The following is a 24,364-nucleotide window of genomic DNA, read 5'->3' as shown; positions in this document are numbered from 1 at the left end:
CTCCTTCCTGTCAACACTTTTGCACTGCAATAATTGCCTATTAGTATCAGGAGGTTTGTCCTTTTTTTTTTAATAACAGGAGCAATCTTAATGATTTTATTATGCAATTACCCATGAAATATATTAAAAGCTCTGATTAAAAGGGATTAGTTCATTTAAAAGAAAGCAGAGATGGTGGTGGGAGGTTTAAGAGAAGATAATCTGCAGTATTTTTTTTACCTTGCTAATGGATTTATATGACTGTGCCTCAGTCCCAGGCTTAATATTTTAACCCACTGCCACTTGCCCTTTCAATTTAATGCCATCTGTTTCTAATGGCCATTTAACATTAAGATAATGACAGTAATATTATCTGCCTAATTAACCATGCAGACTCTAATGGTGCACTAACTGGTTTAGATAAAAGAATTTGCTGATATCTCCCCCTACAGAGAGAATACTAGAAAATGTGATAAAACATACCAGAAGTAAACAGTGTCCCTGGCACTCAATAAGTGTTCATTCAAATGCCATTTGCTCAGTATATTTAGACAATCAGGGGGTTAACATCTTTTCAATGTCTTTATGTTCCTGCTGAGAGTTACACCTCATGCAATCTCCCTGTGAATCTTTCTGGAATACCTAATTGCATGAATTTTCATGCAAATGAATGAGGATATCCCTTATTCACTTCAATGGGAAGTATGAGGCCAAATTTTCAGTATGCTGAGATGGGTAAAATTAATTTTGCACCATGAAAGGTATTTGTTCTTTTAAGACCTGTTCTGAAACAGAATCAGATAACACAGAGCTAAACAATCAAGAACTCGTAACTGATGTGCTCTTACTCACTTGTTTCATATCATGGCTTAGGTTGGAAGGGATCTTAGAGATCATCTACTCCAACTTCCTCATCATGGGCAGGAAAGCCTCTCAGCTAGACTCAGCTGCTTGAGGCCTCATCCAACCTGACCTTGAACACCCCCAGGGAGGAGGCATCCACAACCTCCCTGGGCAGCCTATTCCAGAGTCTCACCAGCATTCAGTATCACTAAGGTTGGAAGAGACCTCAAAGCTCATCGAGTCCAACCTGACACCACAGACCTCATGACTAGAGTAGGGAGGACACTACCGCCCACTGCAGGCTTGAACTCACAACCTTCCCATTAAGGGTCTTATGAGCTACCAACTGAGCCACCAGCCTCATACTGAAGAACTTCTTCCCAAGATCCAGGGGAAGTTAGGCTCGAGGTGAGGAGAAAGTTTTTCACAGAGAGAGTAGTTAGCCATTGGAATGTGCTGCCCAGGGAGGTGGTGGAGTCCCCATCCTTGGAGGTGTTCAAAAAGGGATTGGACGTGGCACTTGAAACCATGGTTTAGTAGTCATGAGGTCTTGAGTGACAAGTTGGACATGATAATCTCTGAGGTCTTTTCCAACCTTATTGATTCTATGATTCTAAGATCCAGTCTAAACCTATTCTCCATCAGCTTAAAACCCTTCCCCCTTGTCCTATTACTAGTCACCCTTATGAAAAGTCCCCCTGCATCCTTCCTGTAGGATCCCTTCAGATATTATAAGGCAGCTCTAAGGTCCCCCTGGAGTCTTTCTCTTCTCTGAAAAACTCCAGCTTCCTCAGCCAATCCTTATGGAAAAGATGTTCCAGACTTCTCTGTGATTCTTTTTCCAGGGAGACAAAAGTATTGAACTTTGGGGCAGAAACAAGACAGGTTTGTAGGACTGTCATTTCCCAAACAGCCTGGGAATGCCAGACCAAAGATGGAAGTAAACATGCATTCATCTATGCAAAGGCAAACAGACATTTTCCATCCCCAAACTCTGAAAGAATGAATGCTCTAGCAGCACTCCTGAATCCTTGTATAGGCTGGGGCTGTCCCATGGCACAGCACTATCTCTTTTTGATAAGACAGCTGATTATCTGAACAGGGAAAATGCAGCAGATCTAATCTGTCTGAACCTCACTGAGATACTTGATGTGATGTCACCATGGGAAATGATTAGTTATGCTGCTGAAAATGGGGATTAGTACAAGAATGTCAGATGTTGAGGAGGCTGACTCCAGCTGAAATGCTAACAAGTTTTGTTGACAGGGAAACTGCTGGGTCAAAAAGAGGTTGAAGACTCTCAAAGATCTGCCTTGGGGCTGAACTCATTGAGCATTTCATAGAATAAATTGGCTGAAATGAGCTAACAAAATCATCAATAAAGAGGTCATGTACAAAGTTCTGGAGATAATGGTAATAAAGGGGATGAAAATCAATAGAGCAAAGCTACACTTTCAGGGACCAATGACAATTTCTGCTATCAGCTAGGAGTTGCTTATCTGGCAATGAAAAAGGAGAAAGACTTGCCATTTATCAGTTGATCACAGAGGCTGTATTTAGTCTAGTAAATTAAATGGTGTCAGGAAGCCTTAGCAGTATTGTCCAGATTGGCCTCTGGCATTCCTTTGGCCCATGCCAGTTAGCATTGTCCCAAACAATTCTTAGTCACGCTTCAACAGTTACTGCTTGATGAGGAATTTTTCTCTGTGGCAATGTGGCTGAGATGTGCCTAAGTTGTTTTGTAGGTCCAGAACTTGGGAAAACGTGGATGCAGGCTATTCCATGCCAGCTGAACTCAGTGTCAAAAAAAAAGAGAGAGAGACCTGGGAGCAATCCTTAACCCTTAATGCAAAACAGTCCATGATTTTTGATGACCGGAAGAACAGTGACTGTAGCAGTATACAGTAGTGAAAATGGAGACTACTGGTGGAAAACAAAACAACACAAAACCCAAACACAGTTCTAGGGTTCATCAGAAAGGATATTTCATGACTTTTTTTCCTATATAGCCATTCATCTTGGAACAAGTACAGTGAAAGGCTGCAAGGCTGATCAGAAGTGACTAAATGCTGCTGTTTGTTCTGTCTTGCAAGCAAAAGCAGCAGAAAGACATTACAGCAATATGTCATGAAGAGCAAAAAATAATAGAGGAAGACAATCCTGAACAGGCTTATTTGGAATAAAAGGTCTTTTGGCTTCCAGTCAGACAAATGAGATTCTGTAAAAGCACTCCTGCAAATGTAGTGGATGCAAAAAAAAAGGAAATTAAGGTAGAGCTTGATCCTTTGCTTAAGAGAGTCTGTTATGAAACTATGCTTATGGGGAACTGAATTGACACAGGAACCCCAGAAGGTGCCTTCCAATCTTATTTTTCTTTGCATATTTAAGGGCAGCTTAAATGCTCAGCTTCAAAGAAATGAGTGTGGAAAAAAAAGCCAAACACAGGTCACACAATATTTGGATAGGAGATTACAGCACTTACCTCATTCTTCAACTTGCTTCCAGAGAACCTTTGAAAAATGAACATATTTAATTATTTTCCCCACAAGCAGAACATTTTTACAGTTCATGTATATATATATATATATATACACACACATTTATTACAGATGGACAAAATAGATCAATTAAAATTAGATGCAGAGAAATATGATCATTTTTCTAAGTAAAATTACACTTCCTTAACTTCTTCCCTTGGCTTGCATGTGCCTGAGGGTATTAGGAAACCTGATGTCTTCTAAAATATGAGGATTCAGATCATGGGCCAAGCATTGAAGTATAAAACCAAGTCTGTGTTAAACAGACCTTAAAGATCATCTACTTCCAACCTCCCTGGCACTGACAGAAACACCTTCCACTAGACCAGGCTGCTCAAAGCTTCATCCAACCTGGCCTTGAGCACCTCCAGAGAGTGGACACCCACAGCCTCCCCGGGCAACCTGTTCCAGTGTCTCATCACCCTCACTGGAAAGAATTTCTTCCTAATATCCAGTCTAAATCTACCCTCCTCAAGGTTCAATCTGTTCCTTCTCATCTTATCACTACAAGTCCTTGTAAAAAAGTCTCTTCCTGGCTTTCTTGTAGGCTCCTTTCACAGCGTCCTCCCATTCTTTGTCATCACAGCACTATTTTCACGCAGGTGAAATGTACCTCTGAGATCACAGCCTCATTAACTGGCAAAAACATGCTGCACTATGGTGAATACCCCATTAAGAGTTCAGCTGAGAAGATTCCCAATGAAGTCATTGACTATCAGGCAACCATCCAGTGCAGAAATTAGAAAGCCTGTGTTTCAAATCAGTACTACTAAAGTAGAGATTGTACAACGGTAGAGATTCTAATGAATCAATATAATGATAAATATTGTTTGATTATCATCGTTTCCTGTTCTGGTCACTGCCAACTGATAAGATACTGTGGGCAACATGAAGTCTTCTAATTATTAGTGGTGACATTGCGATTTCATGCTGTTGAGATAGAGAAAACCAGAAGCTGAACAGTTGTGCAATTCCTTTTGCCCAGGGCCTGACAGTTCCCATCACGCTATGATCTAACATGTTACCAACAGACTTCCCTTAGCTTTTTGATAGATGAGCATGAAAGAAGGAATCACATAGCTGATTACAACATGCAGCTAATTAGCCTCAGAGCTGGATGTGTTTGTCATGGACTGTGGATTTCCCATGTGCAGCACAACGTGCACAGAAGGTGCATCAAAACCAGAAAGCAGCGCCTGCATTGCTCCTTCAGAGCCTTAATTGCTAAGCTAAAGCTCACACAGGGCTGTGGATACTAATGTTTTTTGGTGTCAGAGCCTTTCACAGTGCAAGGCTTGATATTTAAAGGAAGCAGCAGGTCAAAATTAGAGGGGAATTTAAAGATTTGGGCATCTGCAACCCTGCATTTAAGGATTATTGGACTCAGCTCAGCTACCTAAGTATTAATCCCCTAATGCTAAGTTTGAAATGGCAGTAGAGGCCTATATTTAAGCAACCAAATTGAGGCTCATTTCCCATTCTAGTCCTTTGACAAGCTGTCTACTAACATGCAAGCCTTGTGGTAAAGGTTTCCATATGCCCATACTTGTGCAAGAGTATGGTGTGATCTGATAACCGTTATCAACCCATGTATTCTTCCTTCCTATTTCTGCCCCAAGCAGGAACAATTTTTATAGCTCACCTACCAGCACAGATATCAGGTAAAGGACGGATTTTATGATGGATAATTATGTGCAGCAGCCAGGAACTGGGAGATTCACTCTAAATCTTGAAGCCCTACGTTGCTTGACTCTTTCCTTACCCAGAAGCTTCTAAACCCCAGCCTGCTGTGTCATTCTCTTTACACAGACAAACCCAGCTACAGTGATGGGCCAGATGGTGTAAAATGAGCGTTTAAGCTTCTGTATTAAAACAGCTAGGGAACCAATTTGGCTGCTGGACCCTGACAATTCAACATTTCATACATGAGGGCACAAGCCCTAACAAAGCAAAAGCTCCTAACTAGTGAATCTAGTGATCACTCCTGAAGATCTTGGAGAGCATCTGTGCTATCTTTATATGACTGTGCACCATCAGAAACCCAGCTGTGGGGAACTTTGCAGAACCTCCACTTTCTTTGCATTCACAGCTGCTAGACTGAACAAGGACAGAGCTTTAAGTGAAAATGGAAATGGCTGAGATAAAGCTGAGGGCCCACTGTGTACCAGCAACACCACTGCAGCTCTGGATAAACAGTGGGCAAGGAAATGGCATACTGCAGTCTATTACACCTTAAGTCCTTCAGAGCAGGGATCCCTCCTTTTAAGCATCATTAGCAACAACATTACCCTCAATTTCCACATTCATCCTGTTGTTTAGAAAAAGCCTCTTTGGATATAACCTAAATCAGCCAGAAGCTGAATTTCCTATGTGTGCTTATGAACTCATTTATTCCTTTCCTTTCTCAGAGTCCCCACTCACACAGGTATAGTACCACAGACAATGAAAGCCATCATTCAAGCCATATGTGAACAGAGACATTTGTTTTACGAACTATTAATCTTTGGCAAACCAACAGGCAGCTATCGTAACATATTGATCCTGCTAGCTGTCCCTTAAATAAATATAATTAGAGCTTCCTGGGTTAGGTTTAAACTGATATTAGCCAGTCAAAGGACCTGTAAATATTAATCTACACTGACCCCCTCCCTCCTGCCCCACAGGTGCCAGATTCACACCATTCTCCAGACGTTTCATAATGGGAAGCTGTCCCGAGGAAAGAACTCAGAGGGTGCTACACGAGCAAACAAAACGAGACAAGTGTTCTGGAAACGGTGTTTTGCTGCCTCATGTGAGCTTGAGCAAATCCTCTGCTGGTAGAAATTGATGCAGCTCTGCACTGACTGTGGTGGGGCTATACTGGAAGGCACTGGGAAAAGACCTAGAGCAGCCTCTTAAAATAAAATCAATGTTTTCTAAGGAGCAAACTGCTGTTTAAATCAAGGTATGACAGACATTGAGGTATGCAGCAATACTAGTTCTGGGATCAACAGAAAGTACTGTCCTAGGGAAGGTTAAAGTTAAACCTTCATAGAGTAAACCTCAGAAGTAAGTACCTGGTTAAGCCTTTCCCAGAATATACAGAGTGGTAGTATGCACTGCTTTCTTTAATGCCAATTCCATAATAGTGGTATCTGTGGGGGGAAAAAAAAGAGAGGGGTGTTTATGAGTACCATATCAAGTAAAGCAAACCATCAAATTGATTTTCAATGCTTTCTAAAAACTTAACAGTGTCTACCAATTCCTTTCACTGACATGAAACCATATCTTGTCTTACAGACAGCAGTCTTGCCATTATTAGATCCCAGATTCAAGGCCAGGATCTTCTTTACATTCTAAACACTTTGTCTCTTACAGGTCTGTAAAATCTCCTAAAACATATCATCTCTCTTTTGCCTAGTGTGCATTCCCTTTCATTTTACTTCACTTGTTGAATGGGTGATGGGTTTGCTCTACCAGGTTTATCACCAATGTACCCTGTAAATTAGTGTTCAGCCTCCTATGAATAAAAATGCTAACATGTCATTCATCCATTCATTCATTCATTCTTCTCTCAGGTTGTACGCTGATTGACTCTGAATTATTTAGCCACTTGAACAATCCTCATCCCCATTTGCCTTCACTGCAGCTCTCCTGGAGATTACTGCCCCTAAATTGAGGTGGAAGGAGGAAAGGTGCCTGTCGCCTGGTGCCAAGAAAACCAGCCATGCAGTAGATTCTTACTGCTGCCCATTGATTTTGCAACAAGAGAGGGGACCCTCAGGAGAAGGGCAGAAGATCAAGCTGGGGGCAGCTCTTTCTTTATTGGTCAGAGCAAAGTTTACCTGTGTTCACCTATCAAAGGCGATAGGGCCTGTCTTATAAATTCCACTTGACAGATTTAAAGCCTGATTGCGTTAAACCAAATTTGTCCAAGGCTGTTCTGAACAGGATGCTCAGGCTCATTTATTTTTAACTAAAATCAGCTTGAAAACACCATGGCAGCTGTTTTAATTGAACTGCTTCATAGTAGCACTTCTACTCCAAGTACATTTCATGCAAACCAAGGCTAACTTGGCAACCCACTGCACTAATTCCACTAAAGTTTCTTAAAACCTAGGAGAAATGCACTCTTAAGGCACAAAGCCCCAGGCAGTAGCTCACAGACCACAAAAAGGCAAATTTTCAGCTCTTCTTAGTGGTGCCCATTAAAAATGATCACATTCTTGCTGTTTGTTCTTGAATGGGACAGTCACAGGTAAAAGCAACACTCTCAAATGGTTTCTATTTTAAAAGCTGCCTAAATGCATTAGATACAAATAGTAGTTAAGAAAATGTTCATTAGGGTGGTCTATTTGCTGAGCCTAAGGGGCTGAAACAGTCAAGTTTTCAGGCAGTCTGTTGTGGGCACTCAGGACTTTAGAGCCAAGAAGGGTGGCAGAAAGTGGCTGCTGTTAAACATGGCAGCTTTTACTGCTTGGGTGAAACTGATGCATCTGCACTAGTACCACAAGATCCAAGTGGTACCTGGGGACCCATAGGAAGGTCAAAAACTTCTCCTCCATTTCTTTACTGTTAGTCATCCTGCCCTGTAAGTGTATTTTTCTAAGGGATGGTGATGTGAAGTGACCATTTGAAAGACCTATTAATAGAAGCTCAGACATAAGACCACCTGCTCATAACAGTTGCCTTTTTATCCATTAAAGCAGAGCTGGCTGATCAAAGCAAAGCGATACCTCAAGCTGGTTTAGGATGTCGGTGGGACCTTACATTAAGTGTCCTACTGCTAGACTGCTGTTCCCCAGTTCACATTTAGTATTGTGTCACCCATGCTGTAAGTTCAAGTCCTGAAGGTTTTCAACCACTCACTTTTAGTTTAGGAGTATTAAATCTCGGGCCAAAGACTTGGATCTGGAAATTCCTATTCCTAATATTTGATAAGAGTTAGACACAAATGCTAAAGGTATAAGCATTCTCTCTTCTTACATGAAGTCGTTTAGTAAGTGGGACAAGAGGTTATTGAAACCACACATGTATGGATCCTTCCAAATAACATCATTTACTTAGTCTTGCCATAGCAAAAGGATGAAAACCAAAAGAGAGCTGGGACCACTTCTGCAACGATGTTATCAGCACATTCTTAGAATCACAGAATCAATAAGGTTGAAAAAGACCTCAAAGACCATCAAGTCCAACTTGTCACCCAATACCTCATGACTACTAAACCATGGCTTCAAGTGCCACGTCCAATCCCTTTTTGAACACCTCCAGGGATGGGGACTCCAGCACCTTCCTGGGCAGCACATTCCAGTGGCCAATTACTCTTTCTGGGAAGAACTTCCTCCTCACCTTGAGCCTAAATTTTCCCTGGTGCAGCTTGAGACTGTGTCCTCTTGTTCTGGTGCTGGTTGCCTGGGAAAAGAGACCAACCCCCACCTGGCTACAACCTCCCTTCAGGTAGTTGTAGACAGCAATAAAGTCTCCCCTGAGCCTCCTCTTCTCCAGGCTAAACGATCCCAGCTCCCTTAGCCTCTCCTCGTAGGGCTTGTGCTCAAGGCCTCTCACCAGCCCCGTTTCCCCTCTCTGGACACATTCATCACTGGCTTACAACTTATTCCAGCATCCTAAATCTCCAAGTTCAAATCAATGCCATTTTTTTAAATTCTAAAACTAAAACTTCCCACTTTCATCACAAAATTGGAATTCCCCCCTGCAAAACTTGGAGTGGGACAGAGGCAAAGAAAACCATTACAAAGTTAGGATCCAGTGTCTAGATTATTCAACACCTAATTCACTGTAAATGTATTTGGGCTAGGAAGAAGAACTGCTGTATGATTTGTATCCTCAGTTTTCCAGTGGTAAGCAAGGTACTTGTTCCTGCTCTGGAATGCCCCAGGATAGCAGAATTTGCTGTTGTGACATATTGTCATGTAGAGAATAGATCTTTTCAGGACCTGTTCTGTGCGCCTCAAAGGCACAGCGGCTATTCCGATTTCCTTCAGTGATGAGTGTAGTCGAACTTTTAGTCCTACAAACTACAGCTTTCCAGTCATGACACAAAGGCAATTAAAAAACCACAATCTGTACTTTCCAAGCTCTGTCTGGCATGCTTCAGAGAGTAGTAAGACAGGAAGGTTTTTATTCTCTTACAAACCAAAGTCATTAGCTGCACAGCTCATCTTGGGCTCCCTGTTGAGAGCGGTATACCCATCTCAGACACACTGATACTGTCCTTCACCTACTAACTTCTTTCTGTCACTTTACATGCATATTTCTGTGGGTATGCACAGCCCACATGTATTTTACTATTTCTATCTCTGTTGTATAGTTAATGCATGGCAGCCAGTCCTCATAATGAATTTATTCTCAAGTTGTTTTTTTAACAAACCTTTCAGAGAAAAACAAGCTGAATTGCTTTCCTCTTTTAATTTCAGGGGTTTGTTGTAACATCTGTTCCTATGCAACTAGTAGCCCTGATTTTAGCATACACTGACACAAATGATAGCTGATAAGGAAATGATAGGCTTAAGCTGTTCAGGGACTTGCAATAACTTGTTATCACAGGGCCAGCTGCCATATCAGTTTTATTAACCCACTAAATCACTCCTAATAAATAAGATAATAGTTTTTCAGACATGATGGATAAAAGCTAAGATTCATCATTGATCAAAGTCTACAAAGAAATTAAATTGTAACTTGAGCTCAAACAGTCTCTGTGTGTATGGAGTGAGCAGTGTGCATGTTCTCCTGAAGAGCTGCTGCGGGCAATTCGCTGCATCTGAATTCTAGCAGTGGGCCACAGTATGTTCAACATTACCTGTGCAAAAAGGCAGATTTGGAACCTGCTGCACAGAAAACTGTTGCTTGTGAAATTCTAATCTAAGAGAGCAGATTGCAGTATTTATCAGGCTTGGGCTTCTTCCACTCAGCAATCAAACTCCCCCTACCTTCAACAGTCTGGAGTGATTAGCATGGGTGTGACAGGAGTCAATTTGTTTAACAAAATGCTATTCCATGTGTTGTACCTTCTTGCCCAAATGTTTAAATAACTGGTTTAGTCCTGACACTTTGGTGCAAATGGGGTGTTGGATGTAAAGACATAGAGACTCTGACTCAAAGCTTAGTTAGACCCTTTAAGACACTTCTTTCTCCAGAACTGGAGATGATAAATGCTGCTTGGAATCAGAGGAACTAACATTTGCATATCTCACACCTTAGAACAGCACCTGTATCTCACACCTTAGAGCAGGAGTTCTTTCCCAAGTCCTATTCATGCTCATGAGAACACTAGAAAGAGCTTGGCCTTGTTTCAGTGTGGAAGAAATTGTCATTTTTCTTTCCATGCTTTTGCAGCATCTGGCTCCTGGACAACAATCAGAGCTCCTAAGCAACTTGGCCATATGAAACACCACTCTCAGAAAAATGAGCACTCTTACAGCTCCTCCTAACATTACCTGAAAACAATGACAGCAACATCAGAAATAAAACAAGGTCACCACACTACCGAGCTTAAAAGAATAGCATTTAACTGCTCCTAGGAAGTGTCTCTTACCAGCCCCAGTAAACCCAGCTTTGTTTCACACAGTAACAACTTACAACGTTTAGAGCTCATGCTGACATAAAAGCAGAGAGTAACCAACCCTAGGCTTTTGCTGAAATTGCTGAACAGTCACTTAAATGGCTTATTCATTTCATGGAAATACTTCTGTTAATGCTTTTGTGTGTGTGTGTGACTAACTGCTACCTGAGAGCAGAAATCAGTTTGCTCCTCAGTGAGTCTGTAGTTCTGAGAGGAATAAGGTCCACAACATCAGAGACAGACAAGATCAGAGATCATTATTTATCCTGCTGCTTCTCTATGACTACTTTGCTGCTGCCCTCAGTCTCTGAACTAGAGACATTGTCATTTCTGCCTTTTGTAAGGTCCTTTGTTATAGAGCAAGAACAATGTAAATATAATTTAGAGGAAATGAGAATTGTAGAGGAAAAGACTCAGAGGAAAACTGATGGGGGGGGGGGGGGGAGAAGGAAACAAATGCCAGATGTTCAAACAAAACCTGCTGATGTCTCATCCCCTTGAGGAAATTGTTCAAGAACAGTTAATCCCCATGAAAGTATGGCACATAATACCACCAAGGTGAGTAAGGATATGGGATCTGATGAAGAAATGTTGGGCATGAGGTATTTCTGGGCTAACACTGTTCAGTGTCTTGGAAAAAAAGGAGAATACAGTGACACATGTCCCAAAACAATTAATTTTGTAGCTATATTTCCCTGTTAAAAACTAGATTTGGAACCTGCTTTACTCAGAGGTTGATTTGCTGTGCTTTATATTAAGCAGGCACAAGACATTTTGAAAGTTTGGGCCCTGAGTGGATCCTCTTTGATTTGGCACTGAAAAGCATGGAGTTTTTTAGACAGTTACTTTAAAAGAACAAAATTAACTAGCCCTATTTTATGTTGAATGATACAGGCACACACTATTTAGGTTTAATTGTTTTTGTTTTTACTGGAGACTGATAAACACTGAAATAAGTGTTTAAAGCACAGCACTCAGAAAAGCTGAGCCAGCCTTGATTTCACACACTGCACCAAAGTGCTGCTTTTGTGACTCCTCAAATGGGAGTAAAGAGTTTCCTAGGACTACCTAACTCAGAGCTTGACACTAGCAGTTACTTAAGAGCAGTAGTCTGAATTTTCTGTGTTCCTTGCACCAACACACCACACACTTCTTCATTTCCTTAATAAATAGCATTCTCCTACTATAAAATAGAATCAGACTGAGAAGGAATAATCAGTTCCTCCTCAGCAGCCTTGACCCTAGCAGGACACAGGAGGGGAGGCAGATGTGAAGGATTATGTTGCTATCACTATTCACTACAATTTTACATTATCATGGCCAAGAAGCAGAAACTAACCAAAAAAGTCACCACAGATGATATATAATTATCTGTGATCTATTCCAACAGCCTAATATTCTGTAGATCAAATACACAGATTAACTGGGTACATTATATATGAAATGACTGCACTATAAGTTGTGTACTCATTTGTTTCAGAGCTTTTACTACAGAGTCACAGACTGCATTGGGTTGGAAAAGACTCCTCAAAGGTTATCTTGTCCAAGCCCCCTGCAACAAAAAGCAGAATACTTTCTTATCACTTTAAGGATATACTTTTTTTCTGGTGTCTTTGCATTAATCCATACTATTATGTGTTGAACTCCTCTGTGAGGAGAGGCTAAGGGAGCTGGGGTTGCTTAGCCTGGAGAAGAGGAGTCTTAGGGGAGACCTCATTGCTCTCTACAACTACCTGAAGGGAGGTCGTAGCCAGGAGGGGGTTGGTCTCTTCTCCCAGGCAACCAGCACCAGAACAAGAGGACACAGTCTCAAGCTGCACCAGGGGAAGTTTAGGCTGGATGTGAGGAGAAAGTTCTTCCCAGAAAGAGTCAGCCTTTGAAATGTGCTGCCCAGGGAGGTGGTGGAGTCACCATCCCTGGAGGTGTTCAAGAGGGGACTGGATGTGGCACTTGGAGCCATGGCTTAGTTAGTCATGAGGTCTGTGGTGACAGGTTGGACTTGATGATCTCTGAGGTCTTTTCCAACCTTATTGGTTCTATGATTCTATGAACACAATTAAATGCTTCATTTGCAAGAAAAGCAAATAAAATCATAGTTAAATTGCACATACACAACAATGAGCAGCTGTAACAAAGATGTATGCATTGCATAATGTCTTTCAGATGTAGAACTTTAACATATTTGCAACAAATGCAGGGCTCTGTAAATACAATGATAGGGTTTAGGAGCTTAATCAGTTTGATTTTTGGAGTTAAGCCTGCAGTGATGTTTTCAAAGTCTTATCAGCTTCATCACGCACACTGAAGTTATTACTTGCAACTTGTCACCTGAATAAACTCCCCAGCCAATTAGCATGTACCATGGAGACGTGGCAATTAATGCAATTCCTAGAATGCGCACCGTAAGAGGAGCGACAAATAGTTGCGTCTTACTTTGAGTGGCCTCTTGTTCCCAGCCGCCTTGTGGTGAGGAGAGGGAATTTCTGGCGAATGGTCTGGAGAGAAAAGCAACTGTATCAATTTCTAGCCGGGCTGCTTGCTTGGCATCCTGTCCATAGTGTAAACACATCATCGAATGTAGCCCACGAAGAAGTATTTGTAACGCTTTTGGCACAACAAACTATTAAGAAGTTTGACACTGCAGGAGCCCTTCCCTCCTCACTCTGCATTCTGCGCTTCTGTGCATCTCCAATCTTCCCAACCTACAAACTCCTTTCCACCTCTTCTTCCTTTCCATTTTCACTTCTGTCATGGAAAATTCGGTTTTATTCACCACGATCTCCCTTCATTCAGATCTCTAAAGCACAACTGCATCTTTTGTTTCAGAGATACAAACAGAATCAGGGGAAGATCTGCCCTCCACCTATTTTGTCTTCAACCAACCAGGAATACTTGATTACCTTTTTATTTGAGAAACGTGATTTGAAGCTCAAAGCAAGCCAATATTTACCTCACAGGTACTTCTCTGTCCTCCACTATCAAAGTGTTGGACAGGTGTAAATTTATGTTCACTGAAGCCCTGTGAAAGTTTCTGTTAGTTCTATGCTGCACATCATTCATGTTGTGTCATTTAATCCGAGTCAAGCAAAGCATTCTGTCACTAGACTCCGGGGATAGAGATTAGTGCCCTAAAGCCATCCCACCCTTCCTGTAAAAAAAAAAATTAGGCTTAAGGCAGAAGATTTAAGTTCAAAAGTCATTCAGTAAGAGAGGTGGTTCCAATAGATACAACTAATAAATAGATCACTATGACAACGATTTTTATAGGCAAAGCTGTGTTGGATGATGGGTTGGACACGATAATCCTGAAGGTCTCTTCCAACCTGGTCTATTCTATTCTATACTGGAACTGTCATGCAAATAAGACACCCACTTTCTCAGAATATCTGATTCAAGAGGGGGGGAAAAAAATGAGTAAGTGGACATCTTATGAACTGGATTTTAAATCCATTATTAATATTTAATTACATTAATGCATCTTGCTGTGGATGAACAATGACTAGATCAGTAGTGTTTAAAAAAGGAGAAAAAAGAAGATCATCCTTGAAGCATTTTTTGGTTTCCTGTTTCACTGACTACTCAGGGTTTAATCTGAAGAGTTCACGTCTCCCTTTCATTAAATGGCTTCAGGATTAATTGTAAAGAAGGGTAGAAAAGAGGATGAATCAACAGTTTATGTTATTAATCAACTCTGTGTAATTAATTTTTGTTCCCCTTCTTGTGTCACAGCTCACTTTACACTGCCTTTAGTGTAATTAAAAGTGTCCTCCATGTCAGATCTGCTTTTGTGGAGGGAACCTTATTAATGTCATCATTTTAAAAGGGGGGGGGAGGGGGAAAGCAGTCCAAATGCTCTTGCAGAGATTGTCCTTTTATATATATATATATATAATAATTATGTATATTATTCTATATTATAATTATATATATTATTCTATACTATAATTATATATATTATTCTATACTATAATTATCTATATGAACTAACAATAAATCAAAGGGAATTTCAGCTTCATTCTCCCAAAGCTGATGCCATGAAATCACTTCATATGGAACAGTGCAGTCAGCCTGATTCCAGGCACATCAGCAGTAGAAAACACGTGAATGTGAGAGGAATGTTGACACAGGTGTACTACTAAGTGTTGAGTCTATCAAATAATTAATCTAAGAAATTATGACAGCATTTACTCTTTACCTTCCCAAAAGTTGCAGCACAGGCAGGTTCCAGCTTCTCCTTTCTGCAGAAGTCTAGATAATGTGCATAAAGGATACATCTTGGTAAACAAACTCCTTCACAGACAATGTAGTTTTCTTCCAGCCTGTATAGAGAAAGAAACTGCCAGAGTTAGAAGCAACATGCCACATCTCTCAATTTGATTTTCCTTCTGGGTTTTTTTGGTATTGGCCTCTCTCTTTCTTTTCTTGTAACTGAGGAATTCCTTGAGTGTTTCTCCTGAAGAGGACAGACACTACCGACTGACTCCACACTGGGCACTTAGGTTAGTCACAGAATATGGAACACCTGGGGCCAGGTCTCTCTTCATAATGAGTCTTTTTTCTATGCCTGGACTTTTTTTCTTTATATTAATAACTAAATGATCGTCATCTATGAGCCAGTCTTGCTCTGAAAATAAGAGCACTAGCTAGAGTATGAAAGACTTGTGCTTAAATCTGCCCTTTGAAAGAGCAGGGGCTTCAATATCCATCTTCTGTCCCACTGTGTCTTTAACACCTGGGTTAATGTCTCTTTTCTTCCTGCTTTTGCTTTTTCATTTCCCCATGCTGGATGTGAAACAGTTTCTTAACCAAACCACACTGAAAAGCAAAGAACTGCCTTTTTCTTTTCTGAAGGGGCTGCACTTTTATATAGCTTCCCAATGAGTTTAGGCAACACAAGTGCCCAGTGATTAAAGTCACGAAAGCAAATGTCTTTAAATTGAAGTAAAACACTGGCTGTCTTCACTTGAACTGAACTCCTGGTAACAGCTGGGTATTTCACTGCTGTCCTGTTTCTTTTCTTTATCAGTTTACATTATTTGCCACTCGTGGGACGCTGTGCAATAAATTTATTTCTCAAATTACACAAATCTGTAAGGAAATACAGTGGAGGAAACACTGCATACCAAATAATTTTGCACTGACTCACCAGGCTCAAATCATTCCAATTTTCACTTGGCAGCTTGAAGTAAACTAGCCTAAGAAACCGGCTAATTAGGATTACTCTTATTTTTCAATTATGATCCCCCCCCAAAAATAAAGCAAACCCAATTCCAACAACAAAATCTAGATTTTCAGTTTGCTTTTGGTAACTAAGTTCCATCTGATCTAACAGCACTCCTCCCTAATTTCAAGTGTGCTTTAACAGAAGCATTTAGCAATTCATGTCTGCAGAATATAGCCTCTTATTTGGTTAATTTTTGCTTGGATAAAACGAAGGCAGGGCTTCTGCAGCTGGTAGCATTTAATGTAAAAAAGAAATTGGGGGAAAAAGCATAATGAGGCAGGGGAAATCAGTTACAGCCTTGAAGGATAATTAGAACACCTATTCACAAAGGTAATCCTTAAGTAATGTTTCGTTCCACACTTTAAAGAATACATTTCATCAATAGCCACGTACTGTGAGAAGCTGACAGCAGCTTTTGTTAACTTTATGTCCCTCTGCTAATTAAAAAAAACCCAAATTAATCAGGAATTTGGGGTTGATCTCCTTACTTTAGATAAGGCTTATCCGAAAAAAAAACCCACGAACTATCCCAACACCCCACAACGCCGCTAAATGACAAGTATTTCTGAACGAGCTGCGAGTTGTAACCATCCACGCCGTATCAGCTTTTCAAGAAAAGTCCCTCGGGGCCTGCCGGACACACCGGCCCGGTCCTGCCGGGGGTACGGCAGGGCAGAACCAGGGGTGTCCCCTGCGAACGGAATGACCCGCGGCGCCCGGCCGGCTCCCAGAGCCGGTGCTCCGCCGTCGTCACCAACGGCCCCCGGCCCGAGAGTCAGCAGCGGGGGCTCGCTGCCGCCGGGCCCTACCATTGCAAGGTGAGCTGCGTCTGCTTCTTCTTGTCCTTCATGATCTGCGTGATGCTCTTTTTGGCGGACGGGCTCTGGTCCGCGGCTTTCAGTGAGCCGTCGCGAGTGTCCGCATCCTCTTCTTCCGAGGAAAGAGCTTCGCTGTTAAAGCGTGTTTCTGAGCGCCGGAGGGGAACAAGAAGAGAAGCCCAGGGGCATCGTTACCGTCAGGCAGCACACCGTTTTACCGGCAGCCCTGTCTGCTGCTGCCCGAGGAGCCGGGCCGAGGCCGGACAGCACCTGCCCGACCTCGCGTCCCCGCGGACCCCAAGCAGCACCGGCGGGCCTGGCGCTGCGTCGCGCCTCTCCCTGGCCGCGGGTGGACCGGGGAACGCTGCCGGCACCCCACCTCTCACCTGACTTGATGCCGGCGGACAGCGCCGGCTCCGAGAGCCCTCTCTCGGCGCCCGCCGAGGCGCAGAGCTCCTCTTCGGAATAAGGCAGCAAACCTCGCCCCACTAGGTCGGCGTAGCAATCCTCCTGAGCTGCGGAGGGCACCGCCCGTGCGGCCGGGAGGTGCAGGAAGGCGTCTTCTTGCTCGGGTCCCTTGGCCATGCTCCTCACCGGCTCCTGCTCTGCCCCGCTGCTGAGCAGCCGGTGCCCATGGGGCAGCGGGAAGGGATGGGATGAGGAGGACGCGACGGCAGCCTTAGGGCGCGGGGAGCTCCGGCTGGGGCATGGGCCGTGATGGCTGCTTGTGCTGGGCTGTAACACTACGGCGGGAGACGCTGTCAGCCGAGCGCCGGCGCCGGCAGTGTGATGAAGAGGAGAAGCAAGGCGGGGGCGGCGTTTGGGGTACAGGTGCTGCCCTACGCCGCCGTCCAGAGAAGTCGCATGGCTCCAGCAGGGGCAGAGGCGGCCGGGCCCCCGGGCGCCACTCCCTCCTCGTAGCAGCGCCGCAGCACCTGCCGAGGGGGCTCCGCTGCTGTCGGGCAGCCCCCACGAGGTTTTTCTCCGTCCCTGCCTCCTGCCCACCGCCGTGCTCAATCAAGCTGGGCGCGCCTGGAGGAGACACAACTAAAAGCCCGAGAGGTTCATCCTGAAGCTGATCTGCTGGATACTTAATGATTAACTCCCGCCGGCAACGGCTCCCGCTGGTGCGGGGTAACAGCTCTCCGCCCGCCGCGGCCAAGGCAAGGAGGGGACCGCGGAGTTCCCGCATCCCCAGCGCGTGAAAGCGAGGGCTGTCCGCCAGCACTCTGCTCCTCGCTGCAGCCTCTGGGTAGCTAAGAGTGGCCGTCAGGCTGCGAGACCTTCCCGGACACCGTCTGTTACTGCCAGCATTTCGTTATTTCCTAGTGTAATTTTGTGGGCATTGGAACAAAACAGCTTCGTTTTGTACAAATACATCGCTGACCTAACTGATGTGTCCTTGCTTTATTCTGCTTCAGTAAGCTGAGTGAGAGAGATGACAGGGTACAGTCGCCAAAGATGGTCTCTGCTTTTTCAGAGTGCCAAGTTGTCAGTACAACCAAAAATTAGCCTGGTCACTGCAACATAGAATCATAGAATCAATAAGGTTGGAAAAAAACTCAAAGATCATCAAGTCCAACCTGTCACCCAAGACCTCATGAACATCCACTGCTGCAGGACATCCTCATTAAAGCAAAATCTTGGGCATTGTGCCTCCCACAGATAAGGGCTGGGAAATGGTAGCATGGCTTGTGGTGGCAAGCAGCCCTGAAATGCTGTATCAGATGAAGAATGTTAGAGGCATTATTCTAGCCATGGGCTGTCACAAACACAAAGCTTGGGATGAGATGTTCTTCCCTCCACCACCTCAAGCCATTCATCCAGGCAGTACAGAGCAGCAGAATATTACCACTTCTACTCCTGCACAGATGCCTTATGACATCAGCTATCACACCTCTATTCAACAGCCCCCCAGATGTGCTCATATCTGCCAAAAGGACCAAAACCACATAGGTATGAATGATGGAGCTCAGAAAACAGGAAGATCTGTTGGTATTGCCCAGAAACCTACAGCATGTGAACCAGCTGGTGCTGGTTAAAAAGCCTCAGCCTGGGACAGTGGCAATGGCACTCACAGCACTTTTTAACCTCACACCTGATGGTTGTACAGCGATGGAGCACCTTCTCTTTTTGTTCACAGGGACTCTGAATGCCAGAAAATCACACCTGGAATCATGGCTTCCCCTATTCTAATCTAGAGTATTCACAAGAGCTGTTGATTTTTTGTTGGTTTGTTGCTTTTCTCGTGTTTGGTGTAATCTCAGAAACATTCATCCTGATGGAAAGGTCATTCTTCACATAAACAAAACATACTGGAAAAGACCTCTAAGGTCATTAAGTCCAATTGTCAACCTAAGACCACCATGGCCATTAAACCATGTCCAGAAGGGCCATATTCAACAGATTCTGTTATATAGCCTGGAGTGTAGCTCAGACACAGGTGCTCTGTAGCACAGTAGGATTATTTCCCTCAGTTTAGGAAAGATGTTGACGTGCTGGAATGTGTCCAGAGAAGGGCAACAAAGCTGGGGAGGGGTCTGGAGCACAACCCCTATGAGGAGAGGCTGAGGGAGCTGGGGTTGCTTAGCCTGGAGAAGAGGAGGCTCAGGGGAGACCTTCTTGCTGTCTACAGCTACCTGAAGGGAGATTGTAGCTAGGTGGGGGTCTGTCTCTTCTCCCAGGCAACCAGCACCAGAACAAGAGGACACAGTCTCAAGCTGCACCAGGGGAGGTTTAGGCTGGATGTTAGGAAGAAGTTCTTTGCAGAAAGAGAGATTGGCCATTGGAATGTGCTGCCCAGGGAGGTGGTGGAGTCACCATCACTGGAAGTGTTTAGGAAGAGACTGGATGGGGTGCTTGGTGCCATGGTTTAGGTGATTAGATAGTGTTGGGTGATAGGTTGGACTTGAAGATCTCAATGGTCTTTTCCAACCTGTCTATTCTGTTCTATTCTGTTCTATTCCATTCCATTCCTTTCCATTCCATTCCATTCCATTCCATTCCATTCCATTCCATTCCATTCCATTCCATTCCATTCCATACTATTCCATTCCATTCCATTCCATTTTTCAACAACTCACATGTGAAATATCTTTCACACTGGCACCCAGCTACTTCACCTTGCCGCAGTGTTCCACCACACCATGTTGAAACAAAATGTTTTCAACTTTCTGCCCCTGTGACTTGCCAGCAACAACAATCTACTGGAGGGATTCTGTGTGTTGAACTGGAAAATGTTTGGAAGATAAATGCAGCAATAGAAATACACTTTGTTATTGATCTGTTCCTGTGTAACTTGACAGTGTTTACATAAGTGCTGAAAACTGTTTCACCTCATATCTTCCCCAGACAAATGGACTGTGTGGAAGCTCTGATAGGGTGTTGGTATCAGCTTTATTTGGTAGAATCTAACACCTGTTTCTTTCTAATGTGCTGACTGTACAGCAGCAGTACAGCAGGCTACATACCAGTGTTCCACAAGGGAATAATGAGGTAATTTCTCATTATTGTCAGTTTGTCATTCTCTGCCTTGATATAGCATGAATGTAGCTCCTTTCTGACAAATTTATGCAGCATAGAAGCTTAGTTTCCCTTTGCTGGGAACAAGTGCTGGCATCCAGCAGATGGTGATGTTTAGTAATGTATTTCCTGCTCCATCTTCAGCTGACAAATCTAGACATACCTGTCTGTCTCTTTACATTTGAGTGTTCTCCTTATTTCCTGTTCTTATGATCCCTGAATGAAAACCCATTCTGGGTTTGTATAGAAGTGGACACTTCTGGCAACAACCCCATCCAGTGCTACAGGCTGGGGTCAGAGTGGCTGGAGAGTGGTCAGGCAGAAAGGGACCTGGGGGTACTGGTTGATAGTAGGCTGAACATGAGCCAGCAGTGTGCCCAGGCAGCCAAGAAGGCCAATGGCATCCTGGCCTGGATCAGAAACAGCGTGGCCAGCAGGAGCAGGGAGGTCATTCAGCCCCTGTACTCAGCACTGGTTAGGCCACCCCTTGAGTCCTGTGTCCAGATCTGGGCTCCTCTGTTTAGGAAAGATGTTGACTTTATGGAATGTGTCCAGAGAAGGGCAACAAAGCTGGGGAGGGGTTTGGAGCACAGCCCTGTGAGGAGAGGCTGAGGGAGCTGGGGCTGCTTAGCCTGGAGAAGAGGAGGCTCAGGGGAGACCTTAGTGCTGTCTACAACTACCTGAAGGGAGGTTGTAGCCAGGTGGGGATTGGTCTCTTCTCCCAGGCAACCAGCACCAGAACAAGAGGACACAATCTCAAGCTGCACCAGGGGAGGTTTAGGCTGGATGTTAGGAAGAAGTTCTTCAAAGAAAGAGAGATTGGCCATTGGAACATGCTGCCCAGGGAGGTGGTGGAGTCACCATCCCTGGAGGTGTTTAGGAAGGGACTGGATGGGGTGCTTGGTGCCATGGTTTAGATGATTAGATAAGTGTTGGATGATGGGTTGGACTTGAAGATCTCAATGGTCTTTTCCAACCTGTCTTGTCTATTCCTTTCCTTTCCTTTCCTTTCCTTTCCTTTCCTTTCCTTTCCTTTCCTTTCCTTTCCTTTTCCTTTCCTTTCCTTTCCTTTCCTTTCCTTTCCTTTCCTTTCCTTTCCTTTCCTTTCCTTTCCTTTCCTTTCCTTTCCTTTCCTTTCCTTTCCTTTCCTTTCCTTTCCTTTCCTTTCCTTTCCTTTCCTTTCCTTTCCTTTCCTTTCCTTTCCTTTCCTTTCCTTTCCTTTCCTTTCCTTTCCTTTCCTTTCCTTTCCTTTCCTTTCCTTTCCTTTCCTTTCCTTTCCGTTTTCTACCCAGAAAGCAAACTTCCAAATAAATAAACTATCCTGATGTAGTTTGGATTCCACCAACCCCTTCCCACACGCTCTACAAACACAGGCAGACTCCACACTGTGTAGGCAGCTGAGGTAAACTGCAAGTGGGGACTTCATGGTCTGACCTTATGTAGCTACATGGAAGTAAAACTGTCTCATGCTTACCTCTCTCTCGAGCTGTGTTGGATGGTTATCTCAGGTTACTTATCTTGATTTTAAAACATCATTTTTCTGGTATGTATTCTTTTTTTTTCCCTTGCCACATTGGGAGAATATGTTTGTATTCACCTAAGTAGGTGCTCCTACAAGCTTGCAGGCTGAACAGCCACTTCACAGTCCATGTATTTGCACTGTGCTTTGGTGGGCAGCATCCAGGAGAAGAGCAGTGGGGAGGCCAGGTGAGTTTTTCTCTGGGCAGCTATACAAACATCTCCAGTTTCCCTGTGAATGAGTCAAGAATAGAGCTGAGGTGAGAGAATATGTTCACCCTTGAAGAAGTGGTTTTGAGGGTTTCTGTAGATATTCCAAGCAACTCTATTCACCACACTTATTCTTGTATACTGACCCTGTCTGCAAATAGCTACTAAATAGGTGTTAACAGAAGCAAACCACTAAAGTCAAGGGACTATTCTCTTTATCTAAAGCTGAGTCATAAAGGCTTTACCACCATGTTTGGTACAGCTCCCTACAGAGCTGCATTCACAGCTCACCCCTGCTGAGGAGGGGGCATTTTCCCCTTATGTATCAATCTGTCCATCCTATTCCTGACCACACACTCACACACTGTCACTGCCAACTTTGTGCCAGCTTCAGGACTTGCAAAACATTTCTTTGGCAGTTTAATTCAATGAAATAACAGAAAGCAAGACCAGAAAAACCCAAACAAACAAGCAAAACCCCCAACCAACCCCAAAAACCCAACAGTAAAGAGCTTTCTGACATTTCAGTGAGTTAAATCAACCACCAGGCAGTGTGATGAGAGCCAGGATATGGGTGAGATGGTAGATGTGATACAGAGGAAAAGGGAAGGAGGACAAGGTAGTGTAGACTACCAATGTTCTTCTTGCTAGGCATGAAGAGAAGGATGCTGCACTAGGAATCTACTAAGTGCTGTGACTGGGTGTATCTGAGTTTGGTGCTCAATTGTTTTGGATAATTCTGATTTTCACTTTAAAAACCCTTTTTTTACCCCCCTTTTCCCTTCTTTTTCCCCTCAAGACTGATTAGCCACAGTCTACTGAAGCCTCAAAGACAAGTACTGTTGCCTGGAAGTTGCTCAGGCCATCAGTTAATCTGGAAACAAGACCACTGCTTGTCCTTTTGCACATTCCCACTTGTAGCATGTGCTTTGTGCTGAGCTGCAGGGATGAGGCTTGGAACCTCAGTTTCCTGGATGGAACCAGATTCATGCACTTGCTAGCCTCTGAGTTCAAATCATTCCAGCAAATGCCTTCTAAGCTCGGGTTTGCCGTCATTTATCCCTAATTATCACTGACAAAATTGTGCTTGCCAGGAACTAATGGATGATAGCAAATTATCCTAAAATTCTGGGGCAGAAGAAAAACAGATTATGGTGGGTTGTTTTTTTTTCTGCATGATATATTTGGACAATATTGGTTTTAAAGCAGTTTTTGTACCTTATATTTGATGGCAGACGAGGTCAGAGCAATTCGGTACCTGGTCCAAAAGCAACTTTTGTGCATTATATTTGATGGCAGACAAGGTCAGAGCAATTCAGTGCCTGGTCCAAAAGCAACTTTTGTGCATTACATTTGATGGCAGACCATGGCAGAGCAATTCAGTGGCTGGTCCAAAAGCAACTTTTGTGCATTATATTTGATGGCAGACAATGTCAGGGCAATTCAATGCCTGATCCAGAGGCAATAGTATTCCTTCCACTGCCTTCAATGGGCTCTTGATTAGGCCTTTATTTGCTAAGTAAACAACAGATAAAAGCTCAGTTTGCCACGTGTACACAATCACAGAAGCATCCTGCTCCAAGCCAAACCACAAGTTTTTGCTAGTAACAGATTCTGGAGTCTGCTCAGGAGCAAGATGGGCTCAGGTATCTGTCAGAGAAGTGATTTTGCTTACTGACAAAGAGCTCTCATTTCAACCACAAAGTGGCCACACTGTTTTCAGAGCTTCTCTCAGGCAAAGAGAAGATCCTTGGGATAGCTGGGACTGTAGACAGAAACCCAGCCATGCCCCAGGGAGGGCACAGTTTGACTCTTCAGATGCAGCAGAGGATCTATAGTGTTACTGGTTGCTTGGTAAAGGGATACTAGATATGCTCAGCAATGGTCAGGTTCCTGCTAATAAGCAAGCTTCTTTGTCTCCTACTCTAACACTCCAAGCCAAGGGAGGCTGAGCATCTCCTCAGCCCCAGCATGCCTCAGCTAGTCCTTTCCTTCACCCAGAACGCCTTCACCACCTGTTCAACCGCTACATGTTTTGAAAACATCAGAAAGGTCTTTGCTGTGTCTCTTATCAACAGATTAAGTGAACAGAACATTCGTGCAGGATTTAGCTGTACATCCCACTGCAAGCTCCACTAATGTGTGCTCAGGTTAA

At 43.6% G+C, this 24,364-nt stretch overlaps 1 protein-coding gene across 1 annotated transcript in view; it reads right to left on the bottom strand.

Moving 5' to 3' along the window:
• The window catches only part of RFX6 (regulatory factor X6), a 39,619-nt gene extending 22,075 nt beyond the window's left edge, over positions 1-17,544 (bottom strand). The window contains exons 1-6 of the mRNA XM_068162354.1: positions 17,346-17,544; positions 16,951-17,107; positions 15,113-15,236; positions 13,351-13,412; positions 6,416-6,493; positions 3,305-3,332 (exon numbers count right to left, since the gene is read on the bottom strand). Coding sequence (XP_068018455.1) covers positions 3,305-3,332; positions 6,416-6,493; positions 13,351-13,412; positions 15,113-15,236; positions 16,951-17,107; positions 17,346-17,544 — 648 coding nt within the window. The remainder of the gene's footprint in view (positions 1-3,304; positions 3,333-6,415; positions 6,494-13,350; positions 13,413-15,112; positions 15,237-16,950; positions 17,108-17,345) is intronic.
• Between the last annotated feature and the right edge of the window lie 6,820 nt (positions 17,545-24,364).

This window comes from Melanerpes formicivorus, unplaced genomic scaffold (assembly GCF_026170545.1).
Source record: "Melanerpes formicivorus ecotype bairdi unplaced genomic scaffold, bMelFor1.0.p_v2 SCAF_63, whole genome shotgun sequence".
Lineage (NCBI taxonomy): Eukaryota > Metazoa > Chordata > Aves > Piciformes > Picidae > Melanerpes > Melanerpes formicivorus.
This window is presented reverse-complemented; position numbering and strand designations above follow the sequence as displayed.